The sequence below is a fragment of the Bos grunniens genome, chromosome 16 (assembly GCF_055505025.1).
Source record: "Bos grunniens cultivar Pamir isolate PY7600 chromosome 16, Bosgru_T2T1.0, whole genome shotgun sequence".
Classification (NCBI taxonomy): domain Eukaryota; kingdom Metazoa; phylum Chordata; class Mammalia; order Artiodactyla; family Bovidae; genus Bos; species Bos grunniens.
The window spans coordinates 29,687,629-29,713,687 of NC_141180.1; the positions used below are offsets into that span (position 1 = coordinate 29,687,629).

General features: G+C 50.6%; 1 protein-coding gene and 1 long non-coding RNA gene across 9 annotated transcripts; one reads left to right on the forward strand and one right to left on the reverse strand.

Annotated features, from left to right (window-relative positions):
* Positions 1-249: 249 nt before the first annotated feature.
* On the reverse strand, positions 250-26,059 carry C16H1orf159 (chromosome 16 C1orf159 homolog). Of its 8 annotated transcripts, none has more exons than XR_015143290.1 (11): positions 25,870-26,002; positions 9,246-9,352; positions 9,065-9,153; positions 8,750-8,856; positions 7,494-7,569; positions 5,288-5,374; positions 4,915-4,980; positions 3,344-3,537; positions 2,671-2,696; positions 2,527-2,557; positions 250-1,436 (listed from the first exon to the last, which is right to left on the reverse strand). XR_015143290.1 is itself a non-coding variant. In XM_086343939.1 (11 exons), exons 4-11 carry the CDS (start codon positions 8,831-8,833, stop codon positions 1,339-1,341), a joined length of 630 nt encoding a protein of 209 aa, XP_086200065.1. In that variant the 5' UTR covers positions 8,834-8,856; positions 9,065-9,153; positions 9,246-9,352; positions 25,870-26,038; the 3' UTR covers positions 250-1,338. The 8 variants fall into 8 exon arrangements, 7 of the variants coding, with proteins under 7 accessions (XP_086200065.1, XP_086200061.1, XP_086200062.1 ...); XM_086343939.1 differs by having other exon boundaries at positions 3,344-3,478; positions 8,723-8,856; positions 25,870-26,038; XM_086343935.1 differs by having other exon boundaries at positions 3,344-3,478.
* Positions 3,332-4,155, forward strand: LOC147356457 (uncharacterized). The gene is made up of 2 exons (XR_015143291.1): positions 3,332-3,489; positions 3,675-4,155. It is a non-coding gene; the product is annotated as an uncharacterized LOC147356457 (long non-coding RNA).

Consider the following 26,059-nt stretch of genomic DNA (forward strand, 5'->3'; position numbering starts at 1 on the left):
GGCACGGTCTCTTCACAGAAAAACCTCCCTAAGAGGCACCCACACGCTTCCCTATCTCCGTCCTGACAACTGGGGGCCACTGGGATCTCCTACTTACATGAGGTCACTTGGGACAAGCCCCCTTCTCCCATAACATCCTCAGGACTGGGGCTGCCTGCAGGGTGGGGGTCTGGGTCCTCGTCAGGAGCTCCCCATCTCCCGTGAGAGGCTTCCTCCTTGCTGAGGAACAGGGAACCCTGGAGCAGTAAGAAAGGCCTGAGTGGTTTATTGACGCTAATTTCAGGTGGTTGCCCCTCATGACCACCAGCTAGTCATCCATTCATGTCCTGGTGACCGAGCTCATGTCCAGAAACTGCAAAGGCTCCAGTGGGAATCACGGTGCAGAAGCTGGGAGGCTGGCCACACAGGCCCTGTCTTGGGCGGCACGGACTCGGACCAGATCCTGAAGGAGGAGACAGCAGTCCCAGTAGAGATTCTGGGGAGGCCAGGCCACACTCCACCCGCATGCAGCGGGTGCCCCAACACTCCAGTCTCCACGGGAACCTTGGCTGGTGCCTCAGGGTGGGGGCAGCCAGACAGGACTGCCAGCCAGCGAGGTCCTTGGGAGGCTGGCGTGATGAGCCAGTCCAGGCTTCCAGGCAGCAGTCACAGGTAAATGTGGCCCTGGGTGGACACATCCCTGGGGGACCTTGACCTCCAGCAGTTTCAGGCCAGTTTCCATCCCCAGGTGGATGAGGACCTGTAGCGCCTGGGGCCCAGGCAGGGCTCACATGAGGGCAGCGTGCCTCTTGGACTTCTGTACAAAATGCGTTTCTGCTTGAACACAGACAGGAGTCAGCAGGAAGCCAAGCAGCTCAGTCCTGCAGCTCCTGGGACTGGGCAGCAACGCAGCACAGCCTGTGGTGCCTGAGCCTGGGGTGGGCAGGTAGTCCCCAGGTCCCACCTCCATGTGGACGCAGCTGGAACCTCAAAGGCCTGGGCCTCACTGCTCTCAGAAAGGATGCAACGTATCTGCTCACCATGGGCTCCAGGGCGGAGGAGCACCCGGGGTCCTGCAGGCTGTCTCTCTCATGGGGCCCAGACCCCATTTGCCTGGCTCCCCACCTGGGCTCAGGTGCAGAGGCTGGAGTGATGCTCCAGGTTGGTCACACTGAGTGACACGTGCGGTGAGGAAGCCCTGCAGGTGGGTGGCTCTCCCTTTGCATATGTGGCTGTAATCAGACGAGCCAAGCCAGGGCCATGTCTGGGCCCATCCTGAGGCCTCGCTGGGCAGCACCCAGCCTTTGTGCATGGGGGCCCCTCCTCTGCGGTGCGTGGAGCTGTGGGTGGACCTTGGGGTCAGACGTTGCTCACCCGGGCCTCCACAGAGGAGACAGTGGTGGGGCCCACATCCCTGTCCAAGGGCCGCTCACGCCGGACGTAGCGCGGCTTCCGCACTGAAATAGAGTCAGAGACAGGCGGGGTCAGAGCAGGGCCTGACATGGCAGGAGGGCAGCAGACTTCCCTGGGGCTCACGGGAGTGGGGGTGGGCAGCCACAGGGGAATGGGGGTGGAAGCCCACTGAGCTCCACCTCCTGGAAACCTGAAGCCCCTTGGCCAGGGCAAGGGTCTGGCTCTCCTAAAACACAAAGGCACAGGTCGTGATGTGCTAGAGGGTGGACGGTGGCCCCCTGCAGTGTACCCGTCCTAAGGTCCAGAAGCTGGGGATGTGACCTCACTTGGAGAAATGGTCTTGGCAGATCTGATTATCTGATGGGCCCTAAATCCAGTGTCCAATGTCCTCATGAGAGGGAGGCAGAGAGCAGGAGACCCAGAGGGGAGAAGCCAGTGGAAGGTGGGGCAATGGCCAGAGGGATGTGACCACAAGCCCAGGGACACCTGCAATCCCAGAGGTCAGAAGAGGCAGGAGGGACCCGCCCCAGAGCCTCTGGAAGGAGCGGCTCTGCCCACACCTGGACTTGTGACTTCTGGCCTCCAGGACTGTGAGAGAAGACACTTCTGTCCTCTCGAGCCCCAATTTGCAGACTTTGTTATGGCCATTGCGGGAGACAATATAGGCACCTGTGCTTGGACACGGCGCCACTCGGAAGAAATGAGATGTGTGTTTCACCGGACAGAGCAGATCTAGCCTTGACAGAGTAACTTCTCTGTCCCCCAAAGGAGGACGTCCCCACCTGTCCCCACTCCAGATCTCTGCATGGTGGCAGGAACAGTCTGGGGAGGAGGCGGGTGACGCCTGCTCTGTGGCTTGTGGCTGCGACCTCCCTACTCACGGCATCAACCGTGACACAGATGACACGGTCAAACTAAAGTGCCCGTCACCCTGGAGGGGCCGTAGGAGAGCCGGTGCGAGCCACCAGCTCCTGGCTCGGGCAGAGCGGGGTCCTGGAGAAGGGCAGAGGGTGGCAGAGGTGACTCTGGACCCATGTTGGGAACCCTTGACACACTGAGCATCTGAGGAATAAAAGGGAAATTCTCACCAGACAAGGCACCCGATAGGATGTGGGGTAGGAGGAGCTGACGTACCTGAGGACTGAGGTGGGGGAATCATCACGGCCTTGAAAAGAGAAAAGGCACAGTGAGAACTGTGGGCAGGACGACCACCAGTCCAGACGGACAGACACCCAGATGTACAGACACAGGGCCTCCGCCTGCCCATTGGGTACTTACGGCTTCGCCAGGCTGCAGGGCGGGAGCTGCAGGGAGAGCACAGGTGTCACCTGGAGGCCACAGAGCTCCCTCAGCCTGAGCGGGGGGGGGTGGCACGTAGCCTAAGGGAGCCTCACTTGGGGAGCCCTCAGCCTGTGGGGGTCCCTCAGCCTGAGGGGGCATAGCCTGGGGGAGCCTCAGCTTAGGAAGGGTCCCCTCAGCCTAAACAGGTATTGAGGGGCCATCAGCCTGCGGAGGGGTCCTCTCAGCCTAGGCAGGTGTCCGTGTATCCCTTAGCCTGGGGGTCCACAAGCCTGCAGAGGGTCCCTGGATCCAGGCTCACTCCAGTCCCTACTCCTGTGTCTGTGGATGCCCTCAGCCTACCCCTGCACTTGGGATGGTGTCCCCTTATCGCCTTGAATCAAGCCACCCACTACCCTCCCCAGCATCCTGCCATCTCCATGGAGCAGACAAGCCAGTCTGCAGAGTGTCTGCCACCGTCACCTTCACAGTGAGACCCCATGACATCCACACAGACCATTCCTAGGATGTGACCACCCCCCCATCCTGACACGAGAGCCATGTGACAACCCAGCCCCCTCTAGGCTGCCTGAGATGAAGCTTTGCCCCCAGACACCAGCATCTCAGCCCGGCCCCATGCTGTTCCCCTGGGACCCCTGGAAGGAGGGGGTACCTCTGTTTCTTCCATAGAAGACCTTGGGCAGCTTGCTGGCTCGCTTGAGGTAGAAGAATGCAGCCACGGAGAGGATGAGGCCCGAGCTGATGAGAAACGTCCCCAGGAAGAGGGAGGCGGCCACCTGAGGGCCCCCTGCAAGCAAGGTGAGGGCTGGTGGTGTGCACACTTGGGCTCCCACAGGGCCGAGGGTCCTGCATGCAGAGGTCCCCTGCACTCAGCTGACTCCCCAGGCGTCAGCTGGGGAGTTCTCAGGGGGTGGGCTGTCGAGAGGTCCAGGGTCCCCAGCTCAAGCTCTCCATCCCCTCCTCATTACTTGGCACCCACTCAGGGCCCCACAGCTCTGGCACAAGGATGACCCTGGCTCGCCTGTCGACTGTCACCCGGGTGGCCTTCCCAGCACCAGGACACCAGCCATCTCCACCTCCACAGGATCAGGACAGCCGGCAGACTGATGCCGAGCAGGGGGACTTTGCGTTCAGAAGCCTGTGGCAAGCGCCCTTCTGACCCTGCCATGTAGACAGGAGGCCAGCTACGGCCACACTGGAGCCTCAGGAGGGACGACTTCCAGCTAAACTGGCCTAGATTTGCCACAAAGGAAATGGGCTCAACACTGGACTGCATGGGCCTTACCTACCCCCCTCCGCTGCAGGGCCCAGCCCCATATCGCAAGAGGCAGGGGCTGTCTGTGCCCAACTGCCCTAACGCTGCTGTTCAGCCCACAGCAGCACAAGGCTACTTGCTTCCAGTTCTGAGACTCGCAGGGAAGGCCTGAACCATTGGTCCAGGTCAACATGTCCTCTGCTGAAGGACCAGGGTCTGGACAATCATAACCCCCATCATGACCCCAACACCTCAGAAGAGGAGGTGGCCTCACTCATCCTCTTGAATCAACCCCAGGCCCAGGGCAAGTCCTGCCCCCTGACTGCAGTGGCCTCGGGTGGCCTGAGTACCATACCCCCATGGCCTGGCCACTCTGTGGCTCCTCAGGTGTCTCAGGTACGATGGGACTCCTGGCAGCAGGAGCAGGCTGGGGCCCAGAGTGCCCAGGAGGTGGCTCCTGTGTCTGCCCTGAGGACCAGGTGGCGTAGTGGGCCCTTTTCTCTGCCTACAGTGTCTGTAGTCTCTTCAGAGACCTACGTCCTAGAGGAGCCCCCAGGGACAGGGCTGGGGTTCCTCAGGATGTCTTCCCATCGTGGAAAACCATACGTCTTGGGCTCCCAGGGACTGGGGGGCTTGGGCAGGGTGGTGGCTATGAGCAAGGCAAAAGGTTAAGACGTATGGCCTGTTCAGAGGCATGTGGGGGCCCATGCCAAGTGACCCCAGCCACACCCACCCTTTTGAATCAACCCCAGACCCTGACTTCAAAGCTGATAAAGCCTCCAGACCACAGGCTCTGCTCTGTGAGCAGGGCGGGGTCCTATGCAGAGCTCTTGGCTGGGGTGGAGTCTGCCCTTGACTGTGGACATGGCCCTGCTGTGGCCAGCACGGGTGACTGTGTCTGCACTGGAAACGGCTCTGATGGTGCCCTGCATCTCCCCAGAACTGGCGTGGTGAGCTGAGACACTTACCAACACTCTGCCACCCAGGCATCCCTGCGCTCTTGTTCACAGGGAACTGTGCACCTCGGCCGGCAACTGTAGGGGAGCACAGCAGTCAGTGCTGCTGGAGGACCCCGGGGAGCCAGAGATGCAGCCCAAATGCAACTGTGGCCCAGAAAGGAGAAAGGGAGGTGGCCATGGAGGCAGAGCAGCCCCTGCCCCACAGCTGCTCTGAGGGACATGAGGACTCAGGGAGGGGACTCTGGGGGCCACGGGGGGACAGTGTCCCAGGACGGGGGACAACAACCCGGATCCCCACCCTTTCCTCCAGCACTCGGAGGTGTGGCCCCCTGGGGAGAAGCAGGCCGGAGGACGGGGTGGGGAGGGGGGCGGAAGGACGTACGGCCTCTGCACTCGGAGCTGTTGTGGGTTCCGTTCCTGCACTGGATGCAGCTGATGCTCCCATCCTCAGCCGGGCGCCCGTAGCAGCCTGTGCCAGGGGACAGGGGAGGCAGCTCGAAGCACAGCCACGCCAGCTGGCTGCCTTCAGGGAGCGCTATGCTTTGCGTTTGTAAAACTATGTTTATTCCAGAACACTAGTTCACCCATTCTGGAAGTTAGGATGGACTTCAGAAAAAGAAGCCCCTCCACAGGAACCACAGCCTGCTTTTTCTTGCCTGGGGATCCCCATGGGCCCCTTACTGGACGTCTTGGAAACGGCTTCTACAAGAATGGAATCTACAAGTATTAGGAATAGGCCTTCATTTCTTGTAAGAACCGGGCTTCTCTTCTGAAGCAGGTGGACTCTTTTTCCTTCACTTGGCATTTCTTGGGAGGGGCAGACGTCAGGGAGGCATCTCAAGGAGGCCCAGGAATGTGGGGTCCTGGGCACAGACCTGTTGCCAAGGCAGCAATACCCTCGAGGGCTCCCTCGGCCAGCCCTAAGGTAACTGGGCTCCTTGGCAAAACTGCCAGGGTGGCTGACCACGAGGAGGCCCTGGGCTGTGTGTGCAGGGCAGGACTAGCGACCAGACTTAAGGAGCAAAGGTTGACTTTATGGAGCCTTACAGCACCTGGAAAAGAGCCCAGGGCCTGGCTCACTGGCTCTCCACCTTTCCCAGTGAGTAAGGAAGGTCACCGCCCAGAAAGGCCAGGAACCTTGGCACATGGGGACTCAGGAAGGGGGAATTCACCCCAACCTAAAGATACTAAGGTGAGGTCTGGAGGTGAGTCCTCGGCTAGGCTTCCTGGATTCGAGAGGCCTTCAGAAGTCCCATCTGAGAGTCCTTGTGAAGAGGCCAGCAAAGTAGACTTCAAAAGAGCCTATGTGGTCAATCACTGCTTTGGCTAAATTTCTTAAACAATCAGGCCCAATTTAAAGAGCATAGACTTATTTTTAAGTCACTTTGTGTCACTGTGATTTTCTCTGGTGGAAAGGGGTGGCTGTAGAGAGAAGTGATCTTTCAGTAGCAGACTGGTCTGGCTGGTGGACAGCAGACTCCAGTCCTGCTCTTCAACCTTGAGGTCCAGCCCCCATAAACTGGACTGGATCCTTAAATCCCCAGCTCCTCCAGAGTCTGGCTCTGACTCTCTAAACTAACGTTTCTGCCTCTCGTCCACCTGCTGACTTGGAATCACCAAGAACCAAAACTGCCTTTTCCCAAAGCCCTGCAAACGGATGTGACCTTCAGGGCAGTCAACTCAACAGGTCACGGCAACCTGCTGCCATGCGGGCCTTCTGGAAAGTTCCAGAGAAAATCGGGCTGTATCAAGGATTTCCATGCTGCCGCCACCTGCTGCCCACATGCAGAGGCCTCACTGTGGATGGAGCCCACCCGCAACCCTCTTTCTGACGTGGTCTATGGGATGGCCTGTCCCAGGACTGAGGGTCAGCACAACGTGGGAGCCGGTGATTGCCTGGTTCCATCTGCTTTCTTTCCCTTTTGCTGATTTCCTGTCCCACAACTTCTAACCCAAATCTCTCCATGGCTACCAACTTGGTTTTCAATATGTGACATTATCTGAAGGTAAAGTTTCAAGTGGGGACTGAAGGAAACCAGAATATGTCACCACTTCAGCACAGAGATTGTTTTGAGGTGAGGCAATGAGAAAACAGCAGGTGCCAGAAGGGTGCTCTGACCTCCCTTTTCTTCCCAGAAGCAGGAAACAAACCCCATGAGAGCTGCCCCTTTCCCCCAACCAGGAGGAGACAGGACTCAGGGGCCTTGTCACCATCCCCCTCGATCCCCTTCAGCTGCCCCAGTGTCTCAGTCACTTGCCCACAATCATCTCCTCATTCAATCTGATGTGTTAGCACTGAGGTTCTGCCACTCGTTTGGGGCTTCATTTCCTCCTGAGTCACGTAAAACTTCACACGTTTTGTGTACTTTGCTGCTCCTATCTTACGTCAGCTTGTCTCAACCCAGCTGAAACTCGCTGCGGGGAACAGGCAGTCTTGCCTGCCCCTACCTCCCAGGACGAGGCCACCGTGTCCTCCTGGGGTTCTGCCCTCAACTCCCATCATGAGGCTCCATCAACCCTGCTGCCTCTGCCCACACCCCAGCCCCTCCTTCCCTAGGCCGCCTAGGCTGGTTCACACCAAAGCTCACCTGGGCCACACAGGCTAGTGCCTGGGCAGGTGGCGTTGATGTTCCCCGCATCCACACAGCACTCAGGCTGCTGACCCTAGAGGGGAGACAGCGGTGAGTTTCTGTGGCCAGGTGGTGTGTGTGGGCCAGGCCCAGGGTGGTATCCACAGAGGGGCTCCCAGAGAGCTCACCCCTACGCCCAGGGCCCAGCCTCTTATAGTCAGCATCTGGGGACTGCACCTGCTGACCTAGAGCGAGGTCAGGACACACGACTACACCGCACAGACCCTCCCTGGGACAGCACTTGCTCTCTGGCAAGCGTTTGGAGATTGAATCACAACTGAGGTGTCCGGTTGGGACCTGCTGGGGCACTCTCCCCAGCACCCAGACTCCCAAGAGCAGGAAGGAGACTCCCTCGGGCTGACCCAGAGAGCCCGTCAGGGATGTGCTGGAGCAGCCTAGTGGGCAGGGATAGACCTCTCCTCCACTGCCCGCTGCCCTCCCTCGGGGCCTCCCTGCCACCCTTTCTCAGGGGTCTCTTGGATCAGGGGCAGAGCTGCCACCTCTTGCCTTGTGAGCTACAGGCAAGCACAGGGCAGGCATTTCAGACATGAAGTTATTAGTCGCCACTTGCAGCTGGTGGCTTTGAAAATCAAAAAATGAGGCTGCTAAGAAAACAGGCACATGTGTTTCTGGACTGTGGTGACTCAGGAAGATAAACCCAGGCTCCCGTGGCCTCCCTGGTGAGAGGCCTGGGTGGCTCTCATGATGTGTCTGCCCCTCCCTCCCGACCAAACAGCTCACAGGCCTGGACGCCTCAGTGATGCTCCTGCAATAGACACCCCCTGGGGGGATTCCAGCTCGGCCCCCACAGAGGAAAAGTTTGCCCCAGGCAGCACTTCAGGGGCAAACACGCTGGCCAGGCCCACATGCAGGAGTGGGTGGTGTGGGTGCTTCATTCACAGACCAGATGGTTAGAGGTGCCTCGAGAGGGCGTTCCAGGCAGCTCTGCTCTGTGTTCACCCAGGTTTCCCAAGACCTGGCCCAGGACTGGCAAGGAGCGCCTAAGGGTGGCCAAGAAATGGAGGGCGCCATGGGGGCCAGGCCAAGCCTGAGAAGGGAGGCTCAGCTGTCCTGTCCCACCCAACCCAGCTGAGACAGAGTGGCCGGAAGGCCCACCATCCTGGAGACGGGCAGCCGGGTGTGTGTAGACGTGGCCAGGCACCTCCAGGAACCACTGCTCAGCACACCTGTGTCACTGACTTGGTAGTCGTCACCTGGCCAAGTTGAGCCTGGAGCGGGCATCTGTCCATCCCACTAGCTCTGGCCAGTGCCAGTGGGCAGCTGTGTGGAGACCCCATTTCAGCTCCAAGAAGAGGTCCAGCTGGGCAGAGGGAAAGGAGGGTCTAGCAGGCAGAGAGGAGCAGGGGCCAGGGGTAGGCCCGTGCGTCAGCTGCCCACCCAGAGTCACAGGCCCCAATCCTGCAGGGTGTACAGTCAGTGTCTCTGGGGCTGGGACAAGGGTGGCGCCCACAGGTAGAAGGGCAAGACCCCCTGGTGAAGGGCCCACGTGCCACATGACAGGTGCTTACCGCAGTTCCTGAGGCTCTGCTAGCAACTTCCACCAGGAGGCCAGCCAGGAAGACGGCACGCCGGAGCGCCATGTCCCGGAGTGCAGGCTCTGTGAGAGAGAGGGGTGCTGTGTGGCCGCAGGTGCCACCTGCCAGCGCAGGGCATGGTTGAGGGAAGCGGGCTGGGGCAGAGGACACTTACCTGGCCCTCTTGGATGAGGGCCGCAGACATTCAGGCCCTCGACACCCTCGATCAGCAGTCAGGGGGTTGGTCGCTGGCTCCAGAGTGTCACAACCCTGGAGCCCAGCCTGCAAATCCAGGTGGACAGGTGAGGCCCCGCTGCTGGTCAAGCACAGCCAAACACGTCTGGGCCTTGGCCTTGGGGCTCAGGGTCTGACCAGACTTCCCTTCAGGAGCCCCCAGGGCTCAGCCTGCCCGGATTGGGATCCGACAGACTCACTCCCTCCCACTGGCTTTCCGACACCCGTGTACTGGGGCTGCCCAGAAGGGAGGCTGAACCTGAGCGGAGGGGTCAGGGGAGCTGGCCATTCTACCCGCCACTTCATCCTGTCCTCGTAAGACCTGCATTCATTTTCCAGCATTTTCACCCAGAGACAGAACTGTCCGGCGGTGGGTGTGCCTCTGAAGGGCCAGGCCGGTCAGAGGAACACAAGCTGCCCACCTGCTGTCATCACAGAAGGGCATGTGAGCAACCTCTAGCTGGGGCGACGGCACAGGGAGTCCCAGGCAAGAGCTTCTGGTGGCCGGTGGGTCCAGAGAGCAAACAGACGAAATAGGACCACCAGCCTCAAGTAAACTTCCTAACACGGAAACCACTTGAAACGAGACAGCCCAGGTGATTTAGTGCTCATGCTGCCACATCTCTAGAGTAACCAGGGAAACACACTAGCCTGCACGATCCTGGAAGTAAACGTTAGTTGGATTTTTAATCAATTTCTGCCAGGTGGGAACCACAATTATAATCTGTCCCAAACACACAAAAGTCACTTCTAAAAAGACTTTTCTCTTATTAAAAACAGCTGTAGGAGGAAGCTGTGCATGAGGAAGACGAGTTCAGTTTCAAGGGAGGGTGTGTCCCAAAGAGCGCACTTGGGCCTGGGGGATGACGAGCGGCTCCGTCCACTGGCCCGGGGCCCAGGGGTCCCAGGCTGGGGTGTGTCCTGTTGCTCGCTCTGTCCTGGGTTCAGTCCAGGCTGATGGAACAGATGGTGCTCCCCTAGTCTGGAGTCAAGTACCCTCATTAAAAACACCAGCTCTTCCCTGGGGCACCGGCCCCTTTCTAGGATGTGAAGTCCCCTCGGTGGCAACTACTGGTGTCACACACACACTGCCACCTTTGATTCAGGAATCAGCTCAGCCGACACCTCCATCTGCTTCTTAACAGACACCACTGATAGTGTGCACACCACACTGCCCCTTCTCAGACCCCACCACTACACGTGGACTGTGTCTCCTGGAATTTCAGGGGAAAAGACCGAACCATCCACGCACCTTGGGTTGGGCTCCTGCCCATCAGCATGGCCACGGGGATCTTTGAATTCCTCTGTACTTTGCCCTCTTGTGACTCAGTGGCATGCACTGTAAGGACGCTTCCCCTGCCCACTCCCTGCCAATGGCCACATGGGTGTTTCCGCATTTTGGCTAACGCTGCCGGGGACATTCTTGGGCCTGTTCCTGCATGGTCACTTGCCTTCCTTCTTGGGTCAACATCTGGAAGCACTGGGCCAAGGTAACTCTGAGAAGCTAATGCCCAGCTGTTCTCCGGCCATGGCTCCACATGCAGCCTCTGCAGCTCCGAGCGCCTCACCTGCTCCGGCCACACCAGGTCGTGATCACACACTGGCAGGTGGGTGGCGGTTCTCCTCTGTTCCCATCTGTTTCTGCAACTAGATATGGTCAGCACCTCTGTCCTGCTTGTGGGCCACTCACACACCTTACATCTCTTGTGATGAGTCTACTCACATCTCTGGGCCACCGTGTTCGGCTGAGCTGTCTTTCTATTATTACGTGCTAGCTCTTCACATGTCCTTTGCCGGGTATGTGTACTGCAGACATTTCTCCCATTCTGTGACTTGTCTTTTCATTTTCTTATGGGTCTCTTTAGAAGAACAAATGTTTCATTTTCATAAAATTAACTGCACCCATTTTTTCTCTAATGGTTCTTGCTTTTTTCCATCCTAAGCACTTTTTCAGATTTCTTAGCATCTTCTATGTAAATAATCATGTCCTAGGCAAATAAGTGCAGCTTTACTTCTTTACTTTTCCTGGAAGCTTGTTTCAGGGCACAGCATTTGGTCTACGTTAGAGAACATGCACTTGAAGGAATCTGTGTTCTGCTTCTGATGGGTGTGGCTCTATAAACACCACTCAGGTCAAGACTCCAGGAGTACCGTTCAGACCCTCTATGTCTTCACTGATTTCTTTAGGTCTTTTGTTCTAACAACTGGTGAGAGAAAGATGTTAAAATTGCCTATGATTGTGTAATTGCTTATTATTCCCTTTATTGGGTGTATTTGTAACTGATATGTTTTTCTGACGAAACAACCTCTTTATCACTAGAATTTTCCGGTTCTCTTTGGTAATGCTCCCTATCTTGAACCTACTTTACCTGATATTAGTATAGCCACTCCAGCCTTCTTGTGCAATTTGTAAACATACACATTTTGCATCCACTTATTTTCAGCTTGTGATTTTTATGTTTAAAGTGAATCTCCCATAGACAGCATGTCATAGGGTCTTGCTTATTATCCATTCTTATCATTTCTAACTTTTAACTGGAGAGTTTAGTCCACTAATATTTAATGTAAATATCACTGTGGTTAGACTCAGGCATACCATTTTATTATTTGTTTTCTACTTGTTCCTTTGTCTTAATACACAAAAGATTATTTTTTTAGAACAGTTTTGGCTCATCGCTAAACTACGCAGGAAGTGAGAGAGCTTCATACACCTGCTGCCCCCACACAAGCAGAGCCTCTTCCATTATCAACATCCTGCCCCAGGGAAGCGCTCTGATGAACCTTCATGGGCACATCACTCTTGCCTCAAGTCCACGTTTAGAACAGGATCACTTTTGATGCTGGGCTTTGGCAAGTGTATAATGACACTGTGGTTGGGTTTAAGGCTACCGTTTTGTTTTCTGCTTGTCTCTCCAGTGTTTTACTTCTCTCTTTCCTGCTTTCTTTTACATTATTTGAATTTTTTTAAGTTCCCTTTCAATTTACCTTCTAGTTCTTTAGTTATGGTTCTCCACATTATTTCATGGTTGTTGCCCTGACCCCGTTTTACAGCCTGCTTAGAACACTGCAGCACGACACGCCAAGGCAGAACCTGCAGGTCTGTGGACCCCTCACTGCGCTCATGTGATGGCCATCATGCATATTTCACCTGCATGCATTACAAACTCAAGACACGTTCTGATTTTTTTCTTTAAATACATATTTCACGTTTTTTGGTGGGGAGCGGGGTGAGTCACGTGGCATGCAGGATCTTAGTTATCCGATCTGGCATTGAGCTAGTGCTCCCTACATAGGCAGTGTGGAATCTTAATCACTGGACTGCCAGGGAAGTCCCTAAATACATACTTTAAAGAAGACGTTCCCCCAAGTATTTACTCTTTCTGATGCTCATCACTCGCATAAAGATCTGAGTTTCACTCTCATATCATTTACCTTCAGCCAGGAAAAACTTCCTTTAGCATTTCTGACAGTACACAGATGATGGCAACAAATTCTACCAGCTTTCCTTTTTCTGAAAATATCTGTATTTAGCACATGCTGCTGGGAGGTTGACTGTCTTTCTTCCAGCACTCCACTGGCCCTCTGATGGTAAGTTTCTAGTGTTCACAGCACTGTGTGTATGTAATCTGTTGTTTTTCTCTGGCTGCTTTCAAGATTTTTAAAGCGAATCTTAAAGTGTTCAGTAACTTAAAAATGATGTGTCCAGGTGTGGTTTTAGTCATATTCACCCGGTTTGAAACTCCTTGAGCTTCTTCAATCTATAAGTCTATGTTTTTCGCCACACTGGGAGAGTCCGTTCTTCAAGCGCTTCACCGGCCCCACCGCGCCTCTCGCCTCCTCTCCGGGCCCCACAGTCACTGTGCACTTCACACTTGTCGATGCCCTCTGAGTCCCTAAGGCTCCTCTTGCTTTCCCCCATCTGAATACTTCTTGTCCTTTCCAGTCTATTATGCCCATTCAGTGAATGTTTTATTTCAAGTGTTATATTTTTCAATTCTAAAATTTCCATTTGACTGGTTTTAAAAAACATTTTCTATCCCTCTGCTGAGATTTCCTATGTTTTTGTTCACTAGGAGTGTATTTTCCTTTACGTCACTGAACACAGTTACTCCATTGGCTTTGAAGTGCTTGTCTGATCACCTAACACCCGAGTCATTACATGATGACAGTCTGTTGATTGATTTTCCCTTGAGGATGGTTCACAGCACCCCAGCTCTTTGTATGTGGAGTAACTTTGGATTGCAAAGACTCTGCAACCTGTTATGTTGCAGAGACTCTGAATTCAATTATATTCCTCTGAAGAGAGGAATGGTTTTGATTTGGTGGTAGTGGTTTAGTCGCTAAGTCGTGTCTGACTCTTGTGACCCCATGGACTGTAGCCTGCCAAGCTCCTCTGTTCATGGGATTCTCCAGGCAAGAATACTGGAGTGGGTTGCCATTTCCTTCTCCAGGGGATCTTCCTGACCAAGGAATCAAGCCCAGGTCTCCTGCAGTGCAGGCTGATTCTTTACAGAGCTACAAGGGAAGCAAGGGAAGAGAGTTTATGGTTATGATTTAGTAGGTAATTAATTTCATTAGATTCAAGAAGGAAACTGTCACCATCAATGTTGTGATAAGCGGTGGCCTCACTCTTGGTCGAGGTGGCTTCCCACCTGCCCCGTGTATGCTTGGTTCAGGGCTTGGCCAGAAATTGGAGTAGAATTTATTTGCAGAATTCATTTTTCTGGGAATTCTCTTACTCTGAAGCAGCTGCATCATGCCCAGCTCCTCGCCCTGTCTAACAAGGAAGGGCGTGGTCTTTCCACCAGAGTTCTAACCACCCCACACCACCGCTGCAACTACACTGCCCTCAAAGTTACGACATACAAACAGGAAACACACTCTGGGCCTGCCACTTCCTCTAAGTTTAAGCTGCCCTCAGAACCTGCCTGCCGTGTCCCTTCTCAGGTGTCCTCAGGCAGCTGCTTCCTGTAGCTTGTTCTTGGTTGATAACTGCCACCTGAGGGAGAGTCGCTTTGTTGGAGCTAATTCTTCTACCCTGGGAACAACTAACTGCACTGCATGGTTTTTTTATTCAAAAACCCAATGGTGGGCACAGAGGCTGTTTCCAACATCCTGCCCCTGGTCAGCAGCAGGGCACATGGAGAGAACTGCTTGGCCATGACGGTCTTGTCTCCACTGGGCAAGAATCAGCCCCAGGACAACAAACAGGGGATGGATGCCCAAACACTATTCTCGTTTAAGAATGTGACTCCAGTCGCAAAAAGATTAATTTAAAATAGTAAGTTACACTGAACATTACTTTAGTAGCCCCTTTCATCTCTAAAGCATTCCCTGAAGGATGATCAAATCAATCACCTGAGGTTTATTCTCCTATGATATGTATTTTCACAACTTGGAGATCATACAGCACCCGTTGTGTGCCAGGCACCACTCTGAGTTCTTCACTCATATTAACCCATTCGACCCTTTCAACAATGCCTGCAATAGACTCCTTTTAAAGAGGGGAAAACGGGCTTCCACAAGACCACATGGCGAGTACATGGCAGGGTGAGGACCAGCCAGGCCTGGTGCCAGAGCACCTATCTACCCACCACACTGAATTGGGGTCCAAATGTTTCTCCTGAAGCCAGTGGGCACTGCTTGTTTTACAGTGTTCAACTAATACATTTAGCATGTCTGGCCAAGTATGGTGCAGTTCTACAGAAGTTCTCTTTTTTATTTTGGCTGCACAGAGAGACTTGTAGAATTTTAATTCCCTGACCAGGGATCGATCCCAGGCCCTTGGCAGGGGGAGCACAGTCTTAGCCACTGGACTCAGAAATTCTCAATGTAGTAAACAAAGACATCTGAGACTTTAAAAATTAAATATACTACACCTCTATTTTTAAAGAATATTAGCTAAAGACAAAAATTGTGTGGTAGGATTTTCTAGCACAAGAAGTAAAACATCCCTCCAAGAGTATAAGAAGTAGAAGGTGGTCACTGGGACCCTCTGTATACAGATCTCACATTGTTTGTGAAGTATAGGATTAATTTTTAAGGTAGACCATGACAAATTAAACCTCTACAGGAACCCCTAAAAAAGTAACAAAAGGGCAGAACTAAAATGTCGATAAATATCAAACAAAATTTTTAAAAACTTGGATTCACCAAATAAAAGGCAGGAAAGGAGGAATAGAGAAACAGATGGAAAAAACAGAAATCACACATGAAGGTGGTAGACTTAAACCCAAACACTCTAATAATCGTACTAAATACTCCATCAAAAAGTAGAGATTAACACTACTAACCACTAGGGAAATGCAGCAAATATACTACTCCACAACCGTGAGGATGGCTGCTATCCAAAAAAGCCAGAAAAAACGAACGTGGAGAAATTTCCACCACCTTTTCTGTTGCTGGGGGAAATGTTAAGTGGTGCAGCTGCTGTAGAAAAGGGCAGGGCACTTTCTCAAATAAAACACAGAATTACCATATGATCCAGCAATTACACTTGTGATTATACACTCAAAAGAATAAAAAACAGGGTCTTTAAGAGACATTTGTACACTGGTGTCCACAGCAGCATTATTCACAATAGCCACACAAACACACAAAGGGTAGAAACAACCCAGATATCCATCAGTGAATGAATAAACAAAATGTGGCCCATGCATACAATGGAAGATCATTCAGCCTTATACAGGAGGAGATTCTGACACATGCTACAACATGCGTGACGTAATAAAAGGTGACATAAGCCAGTCACGAGAGGACACATAATGTGTGATTCCACTTATATGAGGTCACCAGGGGCAGCAAATCCATAGAGACAAAAAGTAGGAGGGTGGGTGCCAGGGGCTGGGCAGGAGGAATGGGAGTTAGTGTTTAATGGGGATAGAGTTTCAGTTTGGAAAGATGGAAAGTTCTAGAGGCAGATGGTGGTAAGTATTGTACAATATCATAAAAATTCTTAATGTTACAGGCTATAGACTTAAAAATGGTTAAAATGGCAAATTTCATATTATGTACATTTTACTGCAATAAAATATCCGGAAAAAATGAAAGTACATAATACATATAAAGTGCCTCATAAATGATAGTTATTAAAGTTATTTTTTTAAAATAGAGATTGTCAGATTGAATAAAAAAGCAAGACCAAATGATATGTGCTTTATAAGAAACAAGTTTAACTCTTGTATAGATATATATAAATAATATGCATAATATACATATTTTAGAAAACTTATGAATTTTTGCCTAACTAAAAAAAATTATGACAGTTTGATTCTACTTGTTTAACTTAGTATGAATAGATTGCTAGGTTTCTAATTTTAAAAATAGATATGAGACAAGCAACAAAGGTTTGCTGTACAGCATGGGGAACTACTGTCAATATCTTGTAATAACCTACAACGGAAAATATAAAAAATAATATGTTTATGTATAACTGAAACACACAAGAAAAGAATTCTACATTTTGAAATTTAGTAATGTTTATCTTTTTGCCAGTTTTTCTAAATGTCCTATGGACATCTAATAACGTATGATATACAAAATTTTAAACATTTTATGTAGGATATAAGATTAATATAAATTAATATAAGTAGAAATCTATTATATTTAAATTATTAATGACATCATTCAAGATGCTCCTATTCTTATTTTTTCTGCACTTGATAAAATATTCTCAGAGAAATGTTAATATGTCTCACTATGATTATATTTTTTTCCCTTATATTTCTTCTGATTTTTGCTTTATGTATCTTTGTTCCTTTGTTGTTTCATGTTAAATGGTTTTATGATGTCTATCTTCTTTGTGAACTGTACTTTTTATCATTAAAAATATTCATCTTTGTTTCATTTAAAAATAAATAAAAATTTTAAAGAAGCAAATATTTTAAAAAAAGAAACAAGCTTGAAACATAAAGACACAGAATATTGAAAGCACAAGATGGAAAAGATAGTCTATACAATTACTGAGCATAAGACACTCATGCCAATATATTGATACCAGACAAAGCAGACTTCAAGAAGATAACTGCCTTAGAGAAGAGAGGGACCTTTCACAACAATAACACAGTAAATTCATCAAGAAGATAATCAATCTTCTTATATTGATTTGTATGCACTCAATAAAACCTTCCAAATACATGAAGTTGACAGAACTAAAAGGAAAAAGACAGATTCACAACTGTGATTGGAAACTTTAATATCCCTCTTTCAGTAACTGACTGGACGAGTAGAGAAAAAGAGAAAAAGGATATATCAACTGACTCAACTCACAAGTATAGAATATGACACTCAACAAAATTATAAGACACATTCTTAAATGCAAACAAAATATTCACTAACAGACCATATGCTAGACCATAAGACAAGTGTCAACAAATTCAAAGGGTAAAAATCATACAGAATATATTCTCTAATATATTCAGAATATAAATCAATAACTAAAGATACTCAGAAAATCTCCAAATATTTGTAAAGGAAACAATAGACTTCTAAATTACTCATGGATCAAACACAAGAAAATTTCAAGTATTTTTAACAAAAAGATAAAGTGCAACCTATCAGATTTTGTGTAGGAAACTAAGCAGTGCTTAGAAAGAAATTTGTGGTTTTTAATGCCTGTATAAGAAAAGACAAGTGTAAAATCATCGATCTATGCTTCCATCTAAGAAGACAGAAAAAGAAGAGTGAATTAAACCATGTTAGGCGGATGAAGGGAAATAACAAGAGTAGAAATGAATGAAACAAAAAATGAACAAAAGTTAGAGAAAGTAAGCCAAGTCAAAAGGTGGTTCTTTGAAAAGATTAATAAAATTGATAAACCTCTAGCAAGAATAATAAAAAAAAATCAATGTGAATTATCTACATAGAAATTAAAAAGCAGACAGGCATTACTGCAAACACTACAAACCTGGTGGGACCATTAGTCAATATTATAAACAACTTTACGCCAATATATTCAACAACCTACTGCTGCTGCTGCTAAGTCGCTTCAGTCGTGTCCGACTCTGTGCGACCCCATGGACGGCAGCCCACCAGGCTCTCCCGTCCCTGGGATTCTCCAGGCAAGAATACTGGAGTAGGTTGCCATTTCCCTCTCCAATGCATGGAAGTGAAAAGTGAAAGTGAAGTCGCTCAGTCGTATCCGACTCCCAGCGACCCCACGGACTGCAGCCTACCAGGCTCCTCCGTCCATGGGATTTTCCAGGCAAGAGTACTGGAGTGGGGTGCCATTGCCTTCTCCAAATGAGCAAATTTATTTAAATACACAAATTAACAAAAATGACACAGATGAGGAAGAAAAATCTGAACAATTTTATATACATTAAAGAAATTGGGAGCTTTTCTGGTGGTCCGGTGGTTAAGAATTCACCTTGCAATGCAAGGGACACTGGTCCGATCCCTGGCTGGGAAGAGCCCACATGCCGAGGAGCAGTTGAGCCCGTGCACTGCAACTAGAGCCCATGCTCTCCAACAGGAGAAGCCACCGCACCGAGAAGCCCTTGCTCTGCAACGACACAGCAGCCACCACTTGCCACAACTAGAGAAAGCCCATGACCAGCAACAAAGACCGAGCATAGCCAAAAATAAATATATTTTTTAAAAAAGAAACTGAATTAATAACATTAAAACTTCCCACAAGAAAAGGCAATGAACCCAGATGGCTTTAATGGTGAAGTCTATCAAAAAATTAAGGAGGAATCAATGCCTATACTACACAAAGCCCTTCAGAAAGCAGAGGGGAAGCCATATGTTCCAACTCGGTTATAAGCCCAGCAGGCAGGACTCAGACCCAGACCAGCAAAACCAGACAAAAACATCACAAGGGGAAAAAAGCAGACTAACATCCCTCATGAACACAGACCCCCAAACTCTTAACAAAACATTAGCAAACTGCATGCCTGCATTCAGCAAATACTGAAAGGTGACAAAACACGACCGAACAAGTTTCTTCCAGGAACTTAAGACTGACTTTACATCAAAACCAGTCATCAACCACTTTAACAGAATAAAAGGGTTCTACTAAATATAACCATTTTAGCAGATGCAAAACAAGCCTTTGACAAAATTTCAGCCCCATTCATAATAACACTCAATAAACTGAAAACAGAAGGAGATACCCTCAGCATGAAGAAAGACATCCCCAAACAACCCACAGCTCATGACAGGCTAACCGAGACAAGGCCAGGACACTCAGCCTCTGCAGGTCTTGTCAACACCGCCCTGTGGCTCAAGCCAGAGCAGTAACGACAGAAAACAAAGCAAAAGCCACAAGGATTAGAAACAGGAGTGATCCTGCCTCTGTGCTCACAGCATGACTGTTCATATGGGAGATCCTAGGAAATTTTAAAAACCTACTATGATTTGTAGGTGAATTCAGCAATGTTCCAAGAATATAAAGTGAAAATGCAAAATCAATTGTTATTTCTATACACTGGCAACAAGTGATTGGAAAATAAAACTTAAATAAATATTAATGTCATTCACAATAGCATCCAAAAACAATCTATTGGTGGGAATAAATTTAATAAAAAAACGTGTAATTGCTGTACACAGAAAACTACAAAATACTGCTGAGAGAAGTTCAAGATCCAAATAATGGAAAGATATACTATAATGGTATATATATATATTGGCACAAACACACACACATATATATGTGTGATATCTCCATTAATCCATGTGAATGAACTAGAAGACTCAATATTATTAACTTCTCCCTAAATTGATCCAATATTTTATATAATCCCAAGCAAAATTACAGCAGAACTGTCACAAGACAGTGTGGACTGATGAACAGAGATTAGTGTAACAGAAACTGACCCTCACAAAAACAGTCAAATGATTTGTGACAAGGTGCCAAAGCAATTCAATGGGGAAAGGAAAATTCTTTCAACAAGTGGTGCTGGACAGCTGGTTACTCGCATGGAATAAAAAGTGAGCCTAGGACTTCCTTGGTGGTCCTGTGGCTAAAGATCCGCCTGCCAATGCAGAAGACACAGGTTCAACCTCTGGTCCCAGTACCACACTACGGAGCCTGCACTCTAGAGCCCACAAGCCACAACTACTGAAGCCTGCAGCCCCTAGGGCCTGTGCTCCGCCACTGCAGTGAGAAGCTCGCGCATCCCGCTCGCCACAACTAGGAAAGCCTGCCCCAAAACGAAAACCTGCTGCTGCTGCTGCTGCTAAGTCGCTTCAGTCGTGCCCGACTCTGTGCGACCCCATGGATGGCAGCCCACCAGGCTCCCCCGGCCCTGGGATTCTCCAGGCAAGAATACTGGAGTGGGTTGCCATTTCCTTCTCCAATGCATGAAAGTGAAAAGTGAAAGTGAAGTCGCTTAGTCGTGTCCAACTCTTAATGACCCCATGGACTGCAGCCCACCAGGCTCCTCCACCCATGGGATTCTCCAGGTAAGAGGACTGGAGTGGGGTGCCATTGCCTTCTCCAAACGAAAACCTACTGCAGCCAAAAAAAGTGAAACTAGGCTCACAGCATACGAAAAATCAATTAGAGATGGCTCACAGACCACCTGATGTGAAGAGCCAACTCACTGGAAAAGACCCTGATGCTGGGAAAGATTGAAGGCAGGAGAAGGGGACCACAGAGGACGAGATGGTTGCATGCATCACCGACTCAATGAACGTAAGTTTGAGCAAGCTCTGGGAGATGGTGAAGGATAGGAAGGCCTGGTTTTTGGCCTTCAGTCCAAACTGGTTTTTGCAGTCGCAAAGAGTCGGACACAACTGAGCAACTGAACAACACAGACCTAAGCACAAAACTGAATCTATTAACTTTCTACAAGGAATTACAGGAGACTATCTTTTTGACTTTTGGTTGTGTACGTGCATGCTCAGTCGCTTCAGTTGTGTCTGACTCTGCGTGACCCTATGGACTACAGCCTGCCAGGCTCCTTTGTCCATGGGATTCTCCAGGCAAGAATACTGGAGTGGGTTGCCATGCTCTCCTCCAGGGGATCTTCCCAACCCAGGGATCGCACGCACGTCTCTTCAGTCTACCTATATCGGCAGGCAGGTTCTTTACCATGAGCACCACCTAGGAAGCCCATGATTTTTGGTTAGGCAAAGACTTTTAAATAGAACACCGAAAGCGTGAACCAAAAAAGAAAAACTGATAAAATGAACTTCAACAATATTAAACACTTTTGCTCATTAAAATACACTGTTATGGTGGATATACACTCTATGCATTTGCCAAAACCCACAGAAAGTTATATCATAGAGTATACTTTAATATACGCAAAAAAATCAACAACACCCACCAGGGATGTCAGGATGGAAAGCAGACTGTGACCACCGAATCCAACTGTATCACAACGGATGACACTAACACACAGGAGGGGACAGGATGAGAGTGTTTAGAAAATACTCTTTGGAAATTGTTAAGCCCAATGATAAGAAGAAACAGAATATAAAACATTGTACTCAAGTTGATAATTTTGTTTTTCAAGGTGGGGAGGTATATCAGGTGAACAATTCTGAAACTGCTTTCTAAATACACTGGGGTGAGACAATTAAGAAAATGACGGCAATGGTGGTGAGAAGGTTACACATAAGCACTTTCGTTACAGATTACAGGTTACAGACACACAGGTGAACAGGCATATACTTACCTATCTGCTAAGAGGACTACAAGCAATGACCCCAGCAGCAGTGCCCACACCCACTGCCTGGTTCCTGGTCTCTAAATCCCACTCTCCAATGAAATGAACTAGTGCTCCTTGGAGAACTGTGGCAGGAATGCTACAAGAGGAAGAGAAGCTGGAGTGGCCGGCAGCGTGAGAAAGGGAAGAAGTTCTTAAAAGTAGGAGCTGGGGGTTGATGACGTCCTGGTGGTTAAGGCTGGAACAGATGAGCAGCCAGCCAAACAGCACAGAGCTGGGTCCCCTCCAGAGTGCAGACACACACCCACAAGTCCGTCCTCCTCATGGAATTCCAGAAGACGGTGGGTCTTCCCTGAGCTTAGCTCCCACCCCCAGCAGGGTGGGCTGCCTCTCCCTGCGTGGCTGCCAAAGAGACTGGAGAACAGGACAAGGAGCAACTCTCCTTGGCAGACACCACCTGAGCCAGGTGACCAGGCCGACGGCCCCCAAGATGTCGTTCAAACGTCAGCTGCCCTGATGTGATGTGACAAGAGGGCCACCTCACTTCTGGGGTCTTCTTTCCAAAAACCCACAACCCCTGTCCAACTAGAAGAAAACACAGCAGACAAACCCCAAATCAGGGATGTGCTACAAACACCTGAGGAGTTCTCCTCATAGCTGTCATGGGATCCAGGGCAGAAAGAGGACCCTGGGGCAGCATGTGACCTGAAGCCTGGAGTGCCGGGAACAGTAACAGAGCACTGTCGTGCTTCAGCTTTCACAAATGTGCCTCGGTTTGCAACTTTTCTGTAAATCTAAAACTACTCCAAAAGATTTTAAGTTAATTTTAAAGACACCATTAATAATGTGAATAGGCAAGTTCAAACAATGGATGGTAATTATCTATCTATCTGCATTAAACCCCAGTCTCCTCCATTATAGACAGATTCTTTATTGACTGAGCCAGGGCTTCCCCAGAGAAGGCAATGGCAACCCACTCCAGTACTCTTGCCTGGAAAATCCCATGGACGGAGGAGCCTGGTAGGCTGCAGTCCATGGGGTCACTAAGAGTCGGGCATGACTGAGCGACTTCACTTTCACTTTTTACTTTCATGCATTCGAGAAGGAAATGGCAACCCACTCCAGTGTTCTTGCCTGGAGAATCTCAGGGACAGAGGAGCCTAGTGGGCTGCCGTCTATGGGGTCGCACAGAGTCGGACACGACTGAAGCGACTTAGCAGCAGCAGCAGCAGAGCTTCCCAGGTGACAGTAGTGGTAAACAATCTGCCTGCCAATGCAGGAAACGTAAGAACTGTGGGTTAAATCCCTGGGTTGGGAAGATCCCCTGGAGTAGGAAATGGCAAGCTGCTCCAGTATTCTTGCCTGGGAAATCCCATGGATGGAGGAGCCTGGCAGACTACAGTCCATGAGATCATAAAGAGTTGGACATGACTGAGCATATATATACACACACACACACGCACACACACACACACACGCACACGCACACACACCTGTCTCAGCTTGTATCCTGAGACCTAAAGGACCTGCTTAGATGCCTTGAGTGGGCGCCACAGGTCCAGCATCAATATTCAAGCACATGCAAATGGAAGACACAAGCAAACACCTCTCTGCCCACCAAGCCCACACAGCAGTCTCATGCCCACAGAACACACATGGAAGAATGTGCACAATTCTGTCACCCAAGGCAATGCCAGGAACCCACACAAGTGCCCTCCAGGGACGGGTATCACGCTGAGGACAACCAAGGCCGCTCCACAGACTACAAGGTCTAACATGGCACCACAAAGGAATGAGGCAGAAGTCAGAACTGTGCCTGCTTCTGGGAGGTGGGCCTGGAAAGGCTTAGGAAGTCTCGGTCAGCCCAGGGCAGCGTAGACAAGGTGCTGCTCCTCACAGAACTGGGTCTGGGAGGCCCAAGATCCAGGTGCTGGCAGATCTGGGTTTGGTGAGGCCCTTTCTGGACTGCAGAAGGCTTCCTTCGCAAGATCCTCCAGGCCCTTCCTTGGTGTATGAGCAACTGTGTTCCTCCTATTGTTAGGGTATTGATCCCCTCATGGGCCCCACCTTACCCTGAGCACCCCCAAGGGCCCAGCTGTAGACACCATCACATGGGGATCAGGGCTTCCACCTGACGATCCAGAGGACCCGACACGAGGGAAGCTTTAGGGATGACAGAAGTGCCCTCTATCACCACAATGTGCTGGCTACACAGCTGTATACATTTGTCAAAATTGGTCAAATGAATCTATGCACCTCACTTATGTGAATTATACTTAATCATGAACTGAATAATTGCAATTCATTTTCAATTTTGAAAATCTTAGCCAAAAAGCTAAGGAATTGGGTACAAAAACTTCTTCAAGGTAATTAAAAATTCGGTGAGAATTTAAATTGTACCACGTCTTCTTTCACAACTCATTTTTCCTTAGAGGAACTGGTTTCAAGGAAGAAGTCACTGTGATTTCTGAACAAGTAACACTTCAGGTATCCAGGGGGAATTATTCTGGCTCATCAATTTCCTGATGCTGGGAAAAGCTGAGGGTAAGAGAAGGGGGCAACAGAGGATGAGATGGTTGGATGGCCATCACTGACTTAATGGAAATGTGTTTGAGCAAACTCAGGGAGATAGTGATGGACAAAGAAGCCTGGTGTGCTGCAGTTCATGGGATTACAGTCGGCTATGACTGAGCTACTGAACAACAACAATCAACTGGGGTTGGGTGCTGGCCAGAAAACCTCAGGAACGCCTTTCCAACAGGAGGCCCTGCCCGGGGAATCACGGTGGGAATGCACGCTTCGCCAACCTTCCCCGTGGCTGTGGCTGGAGAGCGGAGAGGGGCAGGGGGCCAACCGCTTCAAAGTTCACGTTGCTGATCTTTGCTTTTGCTTCTCCCACTGGATCTCCAGCTCCTCAGTGAGGCCACCGCTCATCAGCGTCTCAGCAAGCAAAGGGCGCCGAGGCGGAACTTGGCTCTCGGGACAGAATGAGAACACAGACTCCTCGTTCACATGCTGCCCGTTCCGAAAATCCCCCCGCGCTCATGGAGGATCATCAGCGCAGTTACCGATCTGACAGCTGTACAGAAAACATTCCAGGCTGCTGACACGCTCTGTGGCCTCAGCAGCGCCGAGACAGTGCTGCCGGAGGACCCCTGGAGACTCGCTGGAGGGGGTCCTTGATCTTGGGGACGCAGGATTCTCAGTGATGCGGTGACCAGAGGGCGTTCTTCAAGTGAATTACCGGACAAATCACAGCTTACCTCGCGGAACTGGGCAATACAGGAGAGGCGGCAGCGCCCTCGGGGTGCCGGTGACCCCTAGAGGCGCGGCCACTCCGCCTTTGGGAGGAGCGCCCACGGCGGGGTGGGGCGCGCATGTGCCAGGAGAAACTTTCCGGAAAACCCGGGTTTTATTTCCTCCGAGGAGCTGGTGAGATCACTGTGGCGGTTCAGATTCCGGCTAACACAGACTGCTGTGGGGGTGCTGGGAGGAGCGGAGAAGGACGGGACCCAGCTCTACCCCCGGAGCCACAGGGACCCCGGAACAGGACAAAAGGGCCACCTGGGCTCTCGGGAACCTCCGAGGAGCGCGTTAACCCGAACGCTGCGCCTTGAAACGCTGTGAGACGCGCGTCCGAAACCCGGTATCAAATAAACGGAAACTAAGCGTCAATTAAATCGTCCTGATGACAACGCACACAGACCCCGCTGAGCCACAGTGGACACACTAGGGGCGATAAACCCACTCGCTGGCCCTCCCGCGCGGCGGAGGCGTCCGGAGCCGGTGACGGGGGCGCGGACCGCGGAGGAGCAAAGCGGACGGACCTCGCGCCACCGCCCCACCCCGCCACTGCAGCCTTGCCGGGGGGCCGGACCCTGAGGGCCGCCCCAGCCCCTGGCCCGCCCCCGCGCCCGCCCCCCCCCCCGCCCCCGGCCCCTCACTCACCCCCGCACCCTTCGAGTTCCTCTTTCGTACCCCCCGCCCTCCAGGCGGTCTCGTTGTGCCCCCTGGGACTTGTAGTCTCTCCGCCACCAGAGCCAGAGCGCCAGGGAGCGTGGCTCCCAGCCCAAAACTACACCTCCCAGCGGTCCACGGTATAACCGCCCGGTCAAGTGGGTGACAGCCCAGAGTTCTC

What these genes read in the sequence shown, in the direction of transcription:
- C16H1orf159 (XM_086343939.1), bottom strand. Translation starts at nt 8,833, where the DNA reads ATGGGGTCTCCACACAGCTGCCCACTGGCACTGGCCAGAGCTAGTGGG. An exon ending in GCCTGGGTGGCAGAGTGTTG is followed by an intron (nt 3,479 to 4,914) that starts GTAAGTGTCTCA and finishes CCTTGCTTGCAG; the next exon opens with GGGGCCCTCAGGTGGCCGCC. An exon ending in CTTCTATGGAAGAAACAGAG is followed by an intron (nt 2,697 to 3,343) that starts GTACCCCCTCCT and finishes CTCTCCCTGCAG; the next exon opens with CTCCCGCCCTGCAGCCTGGC.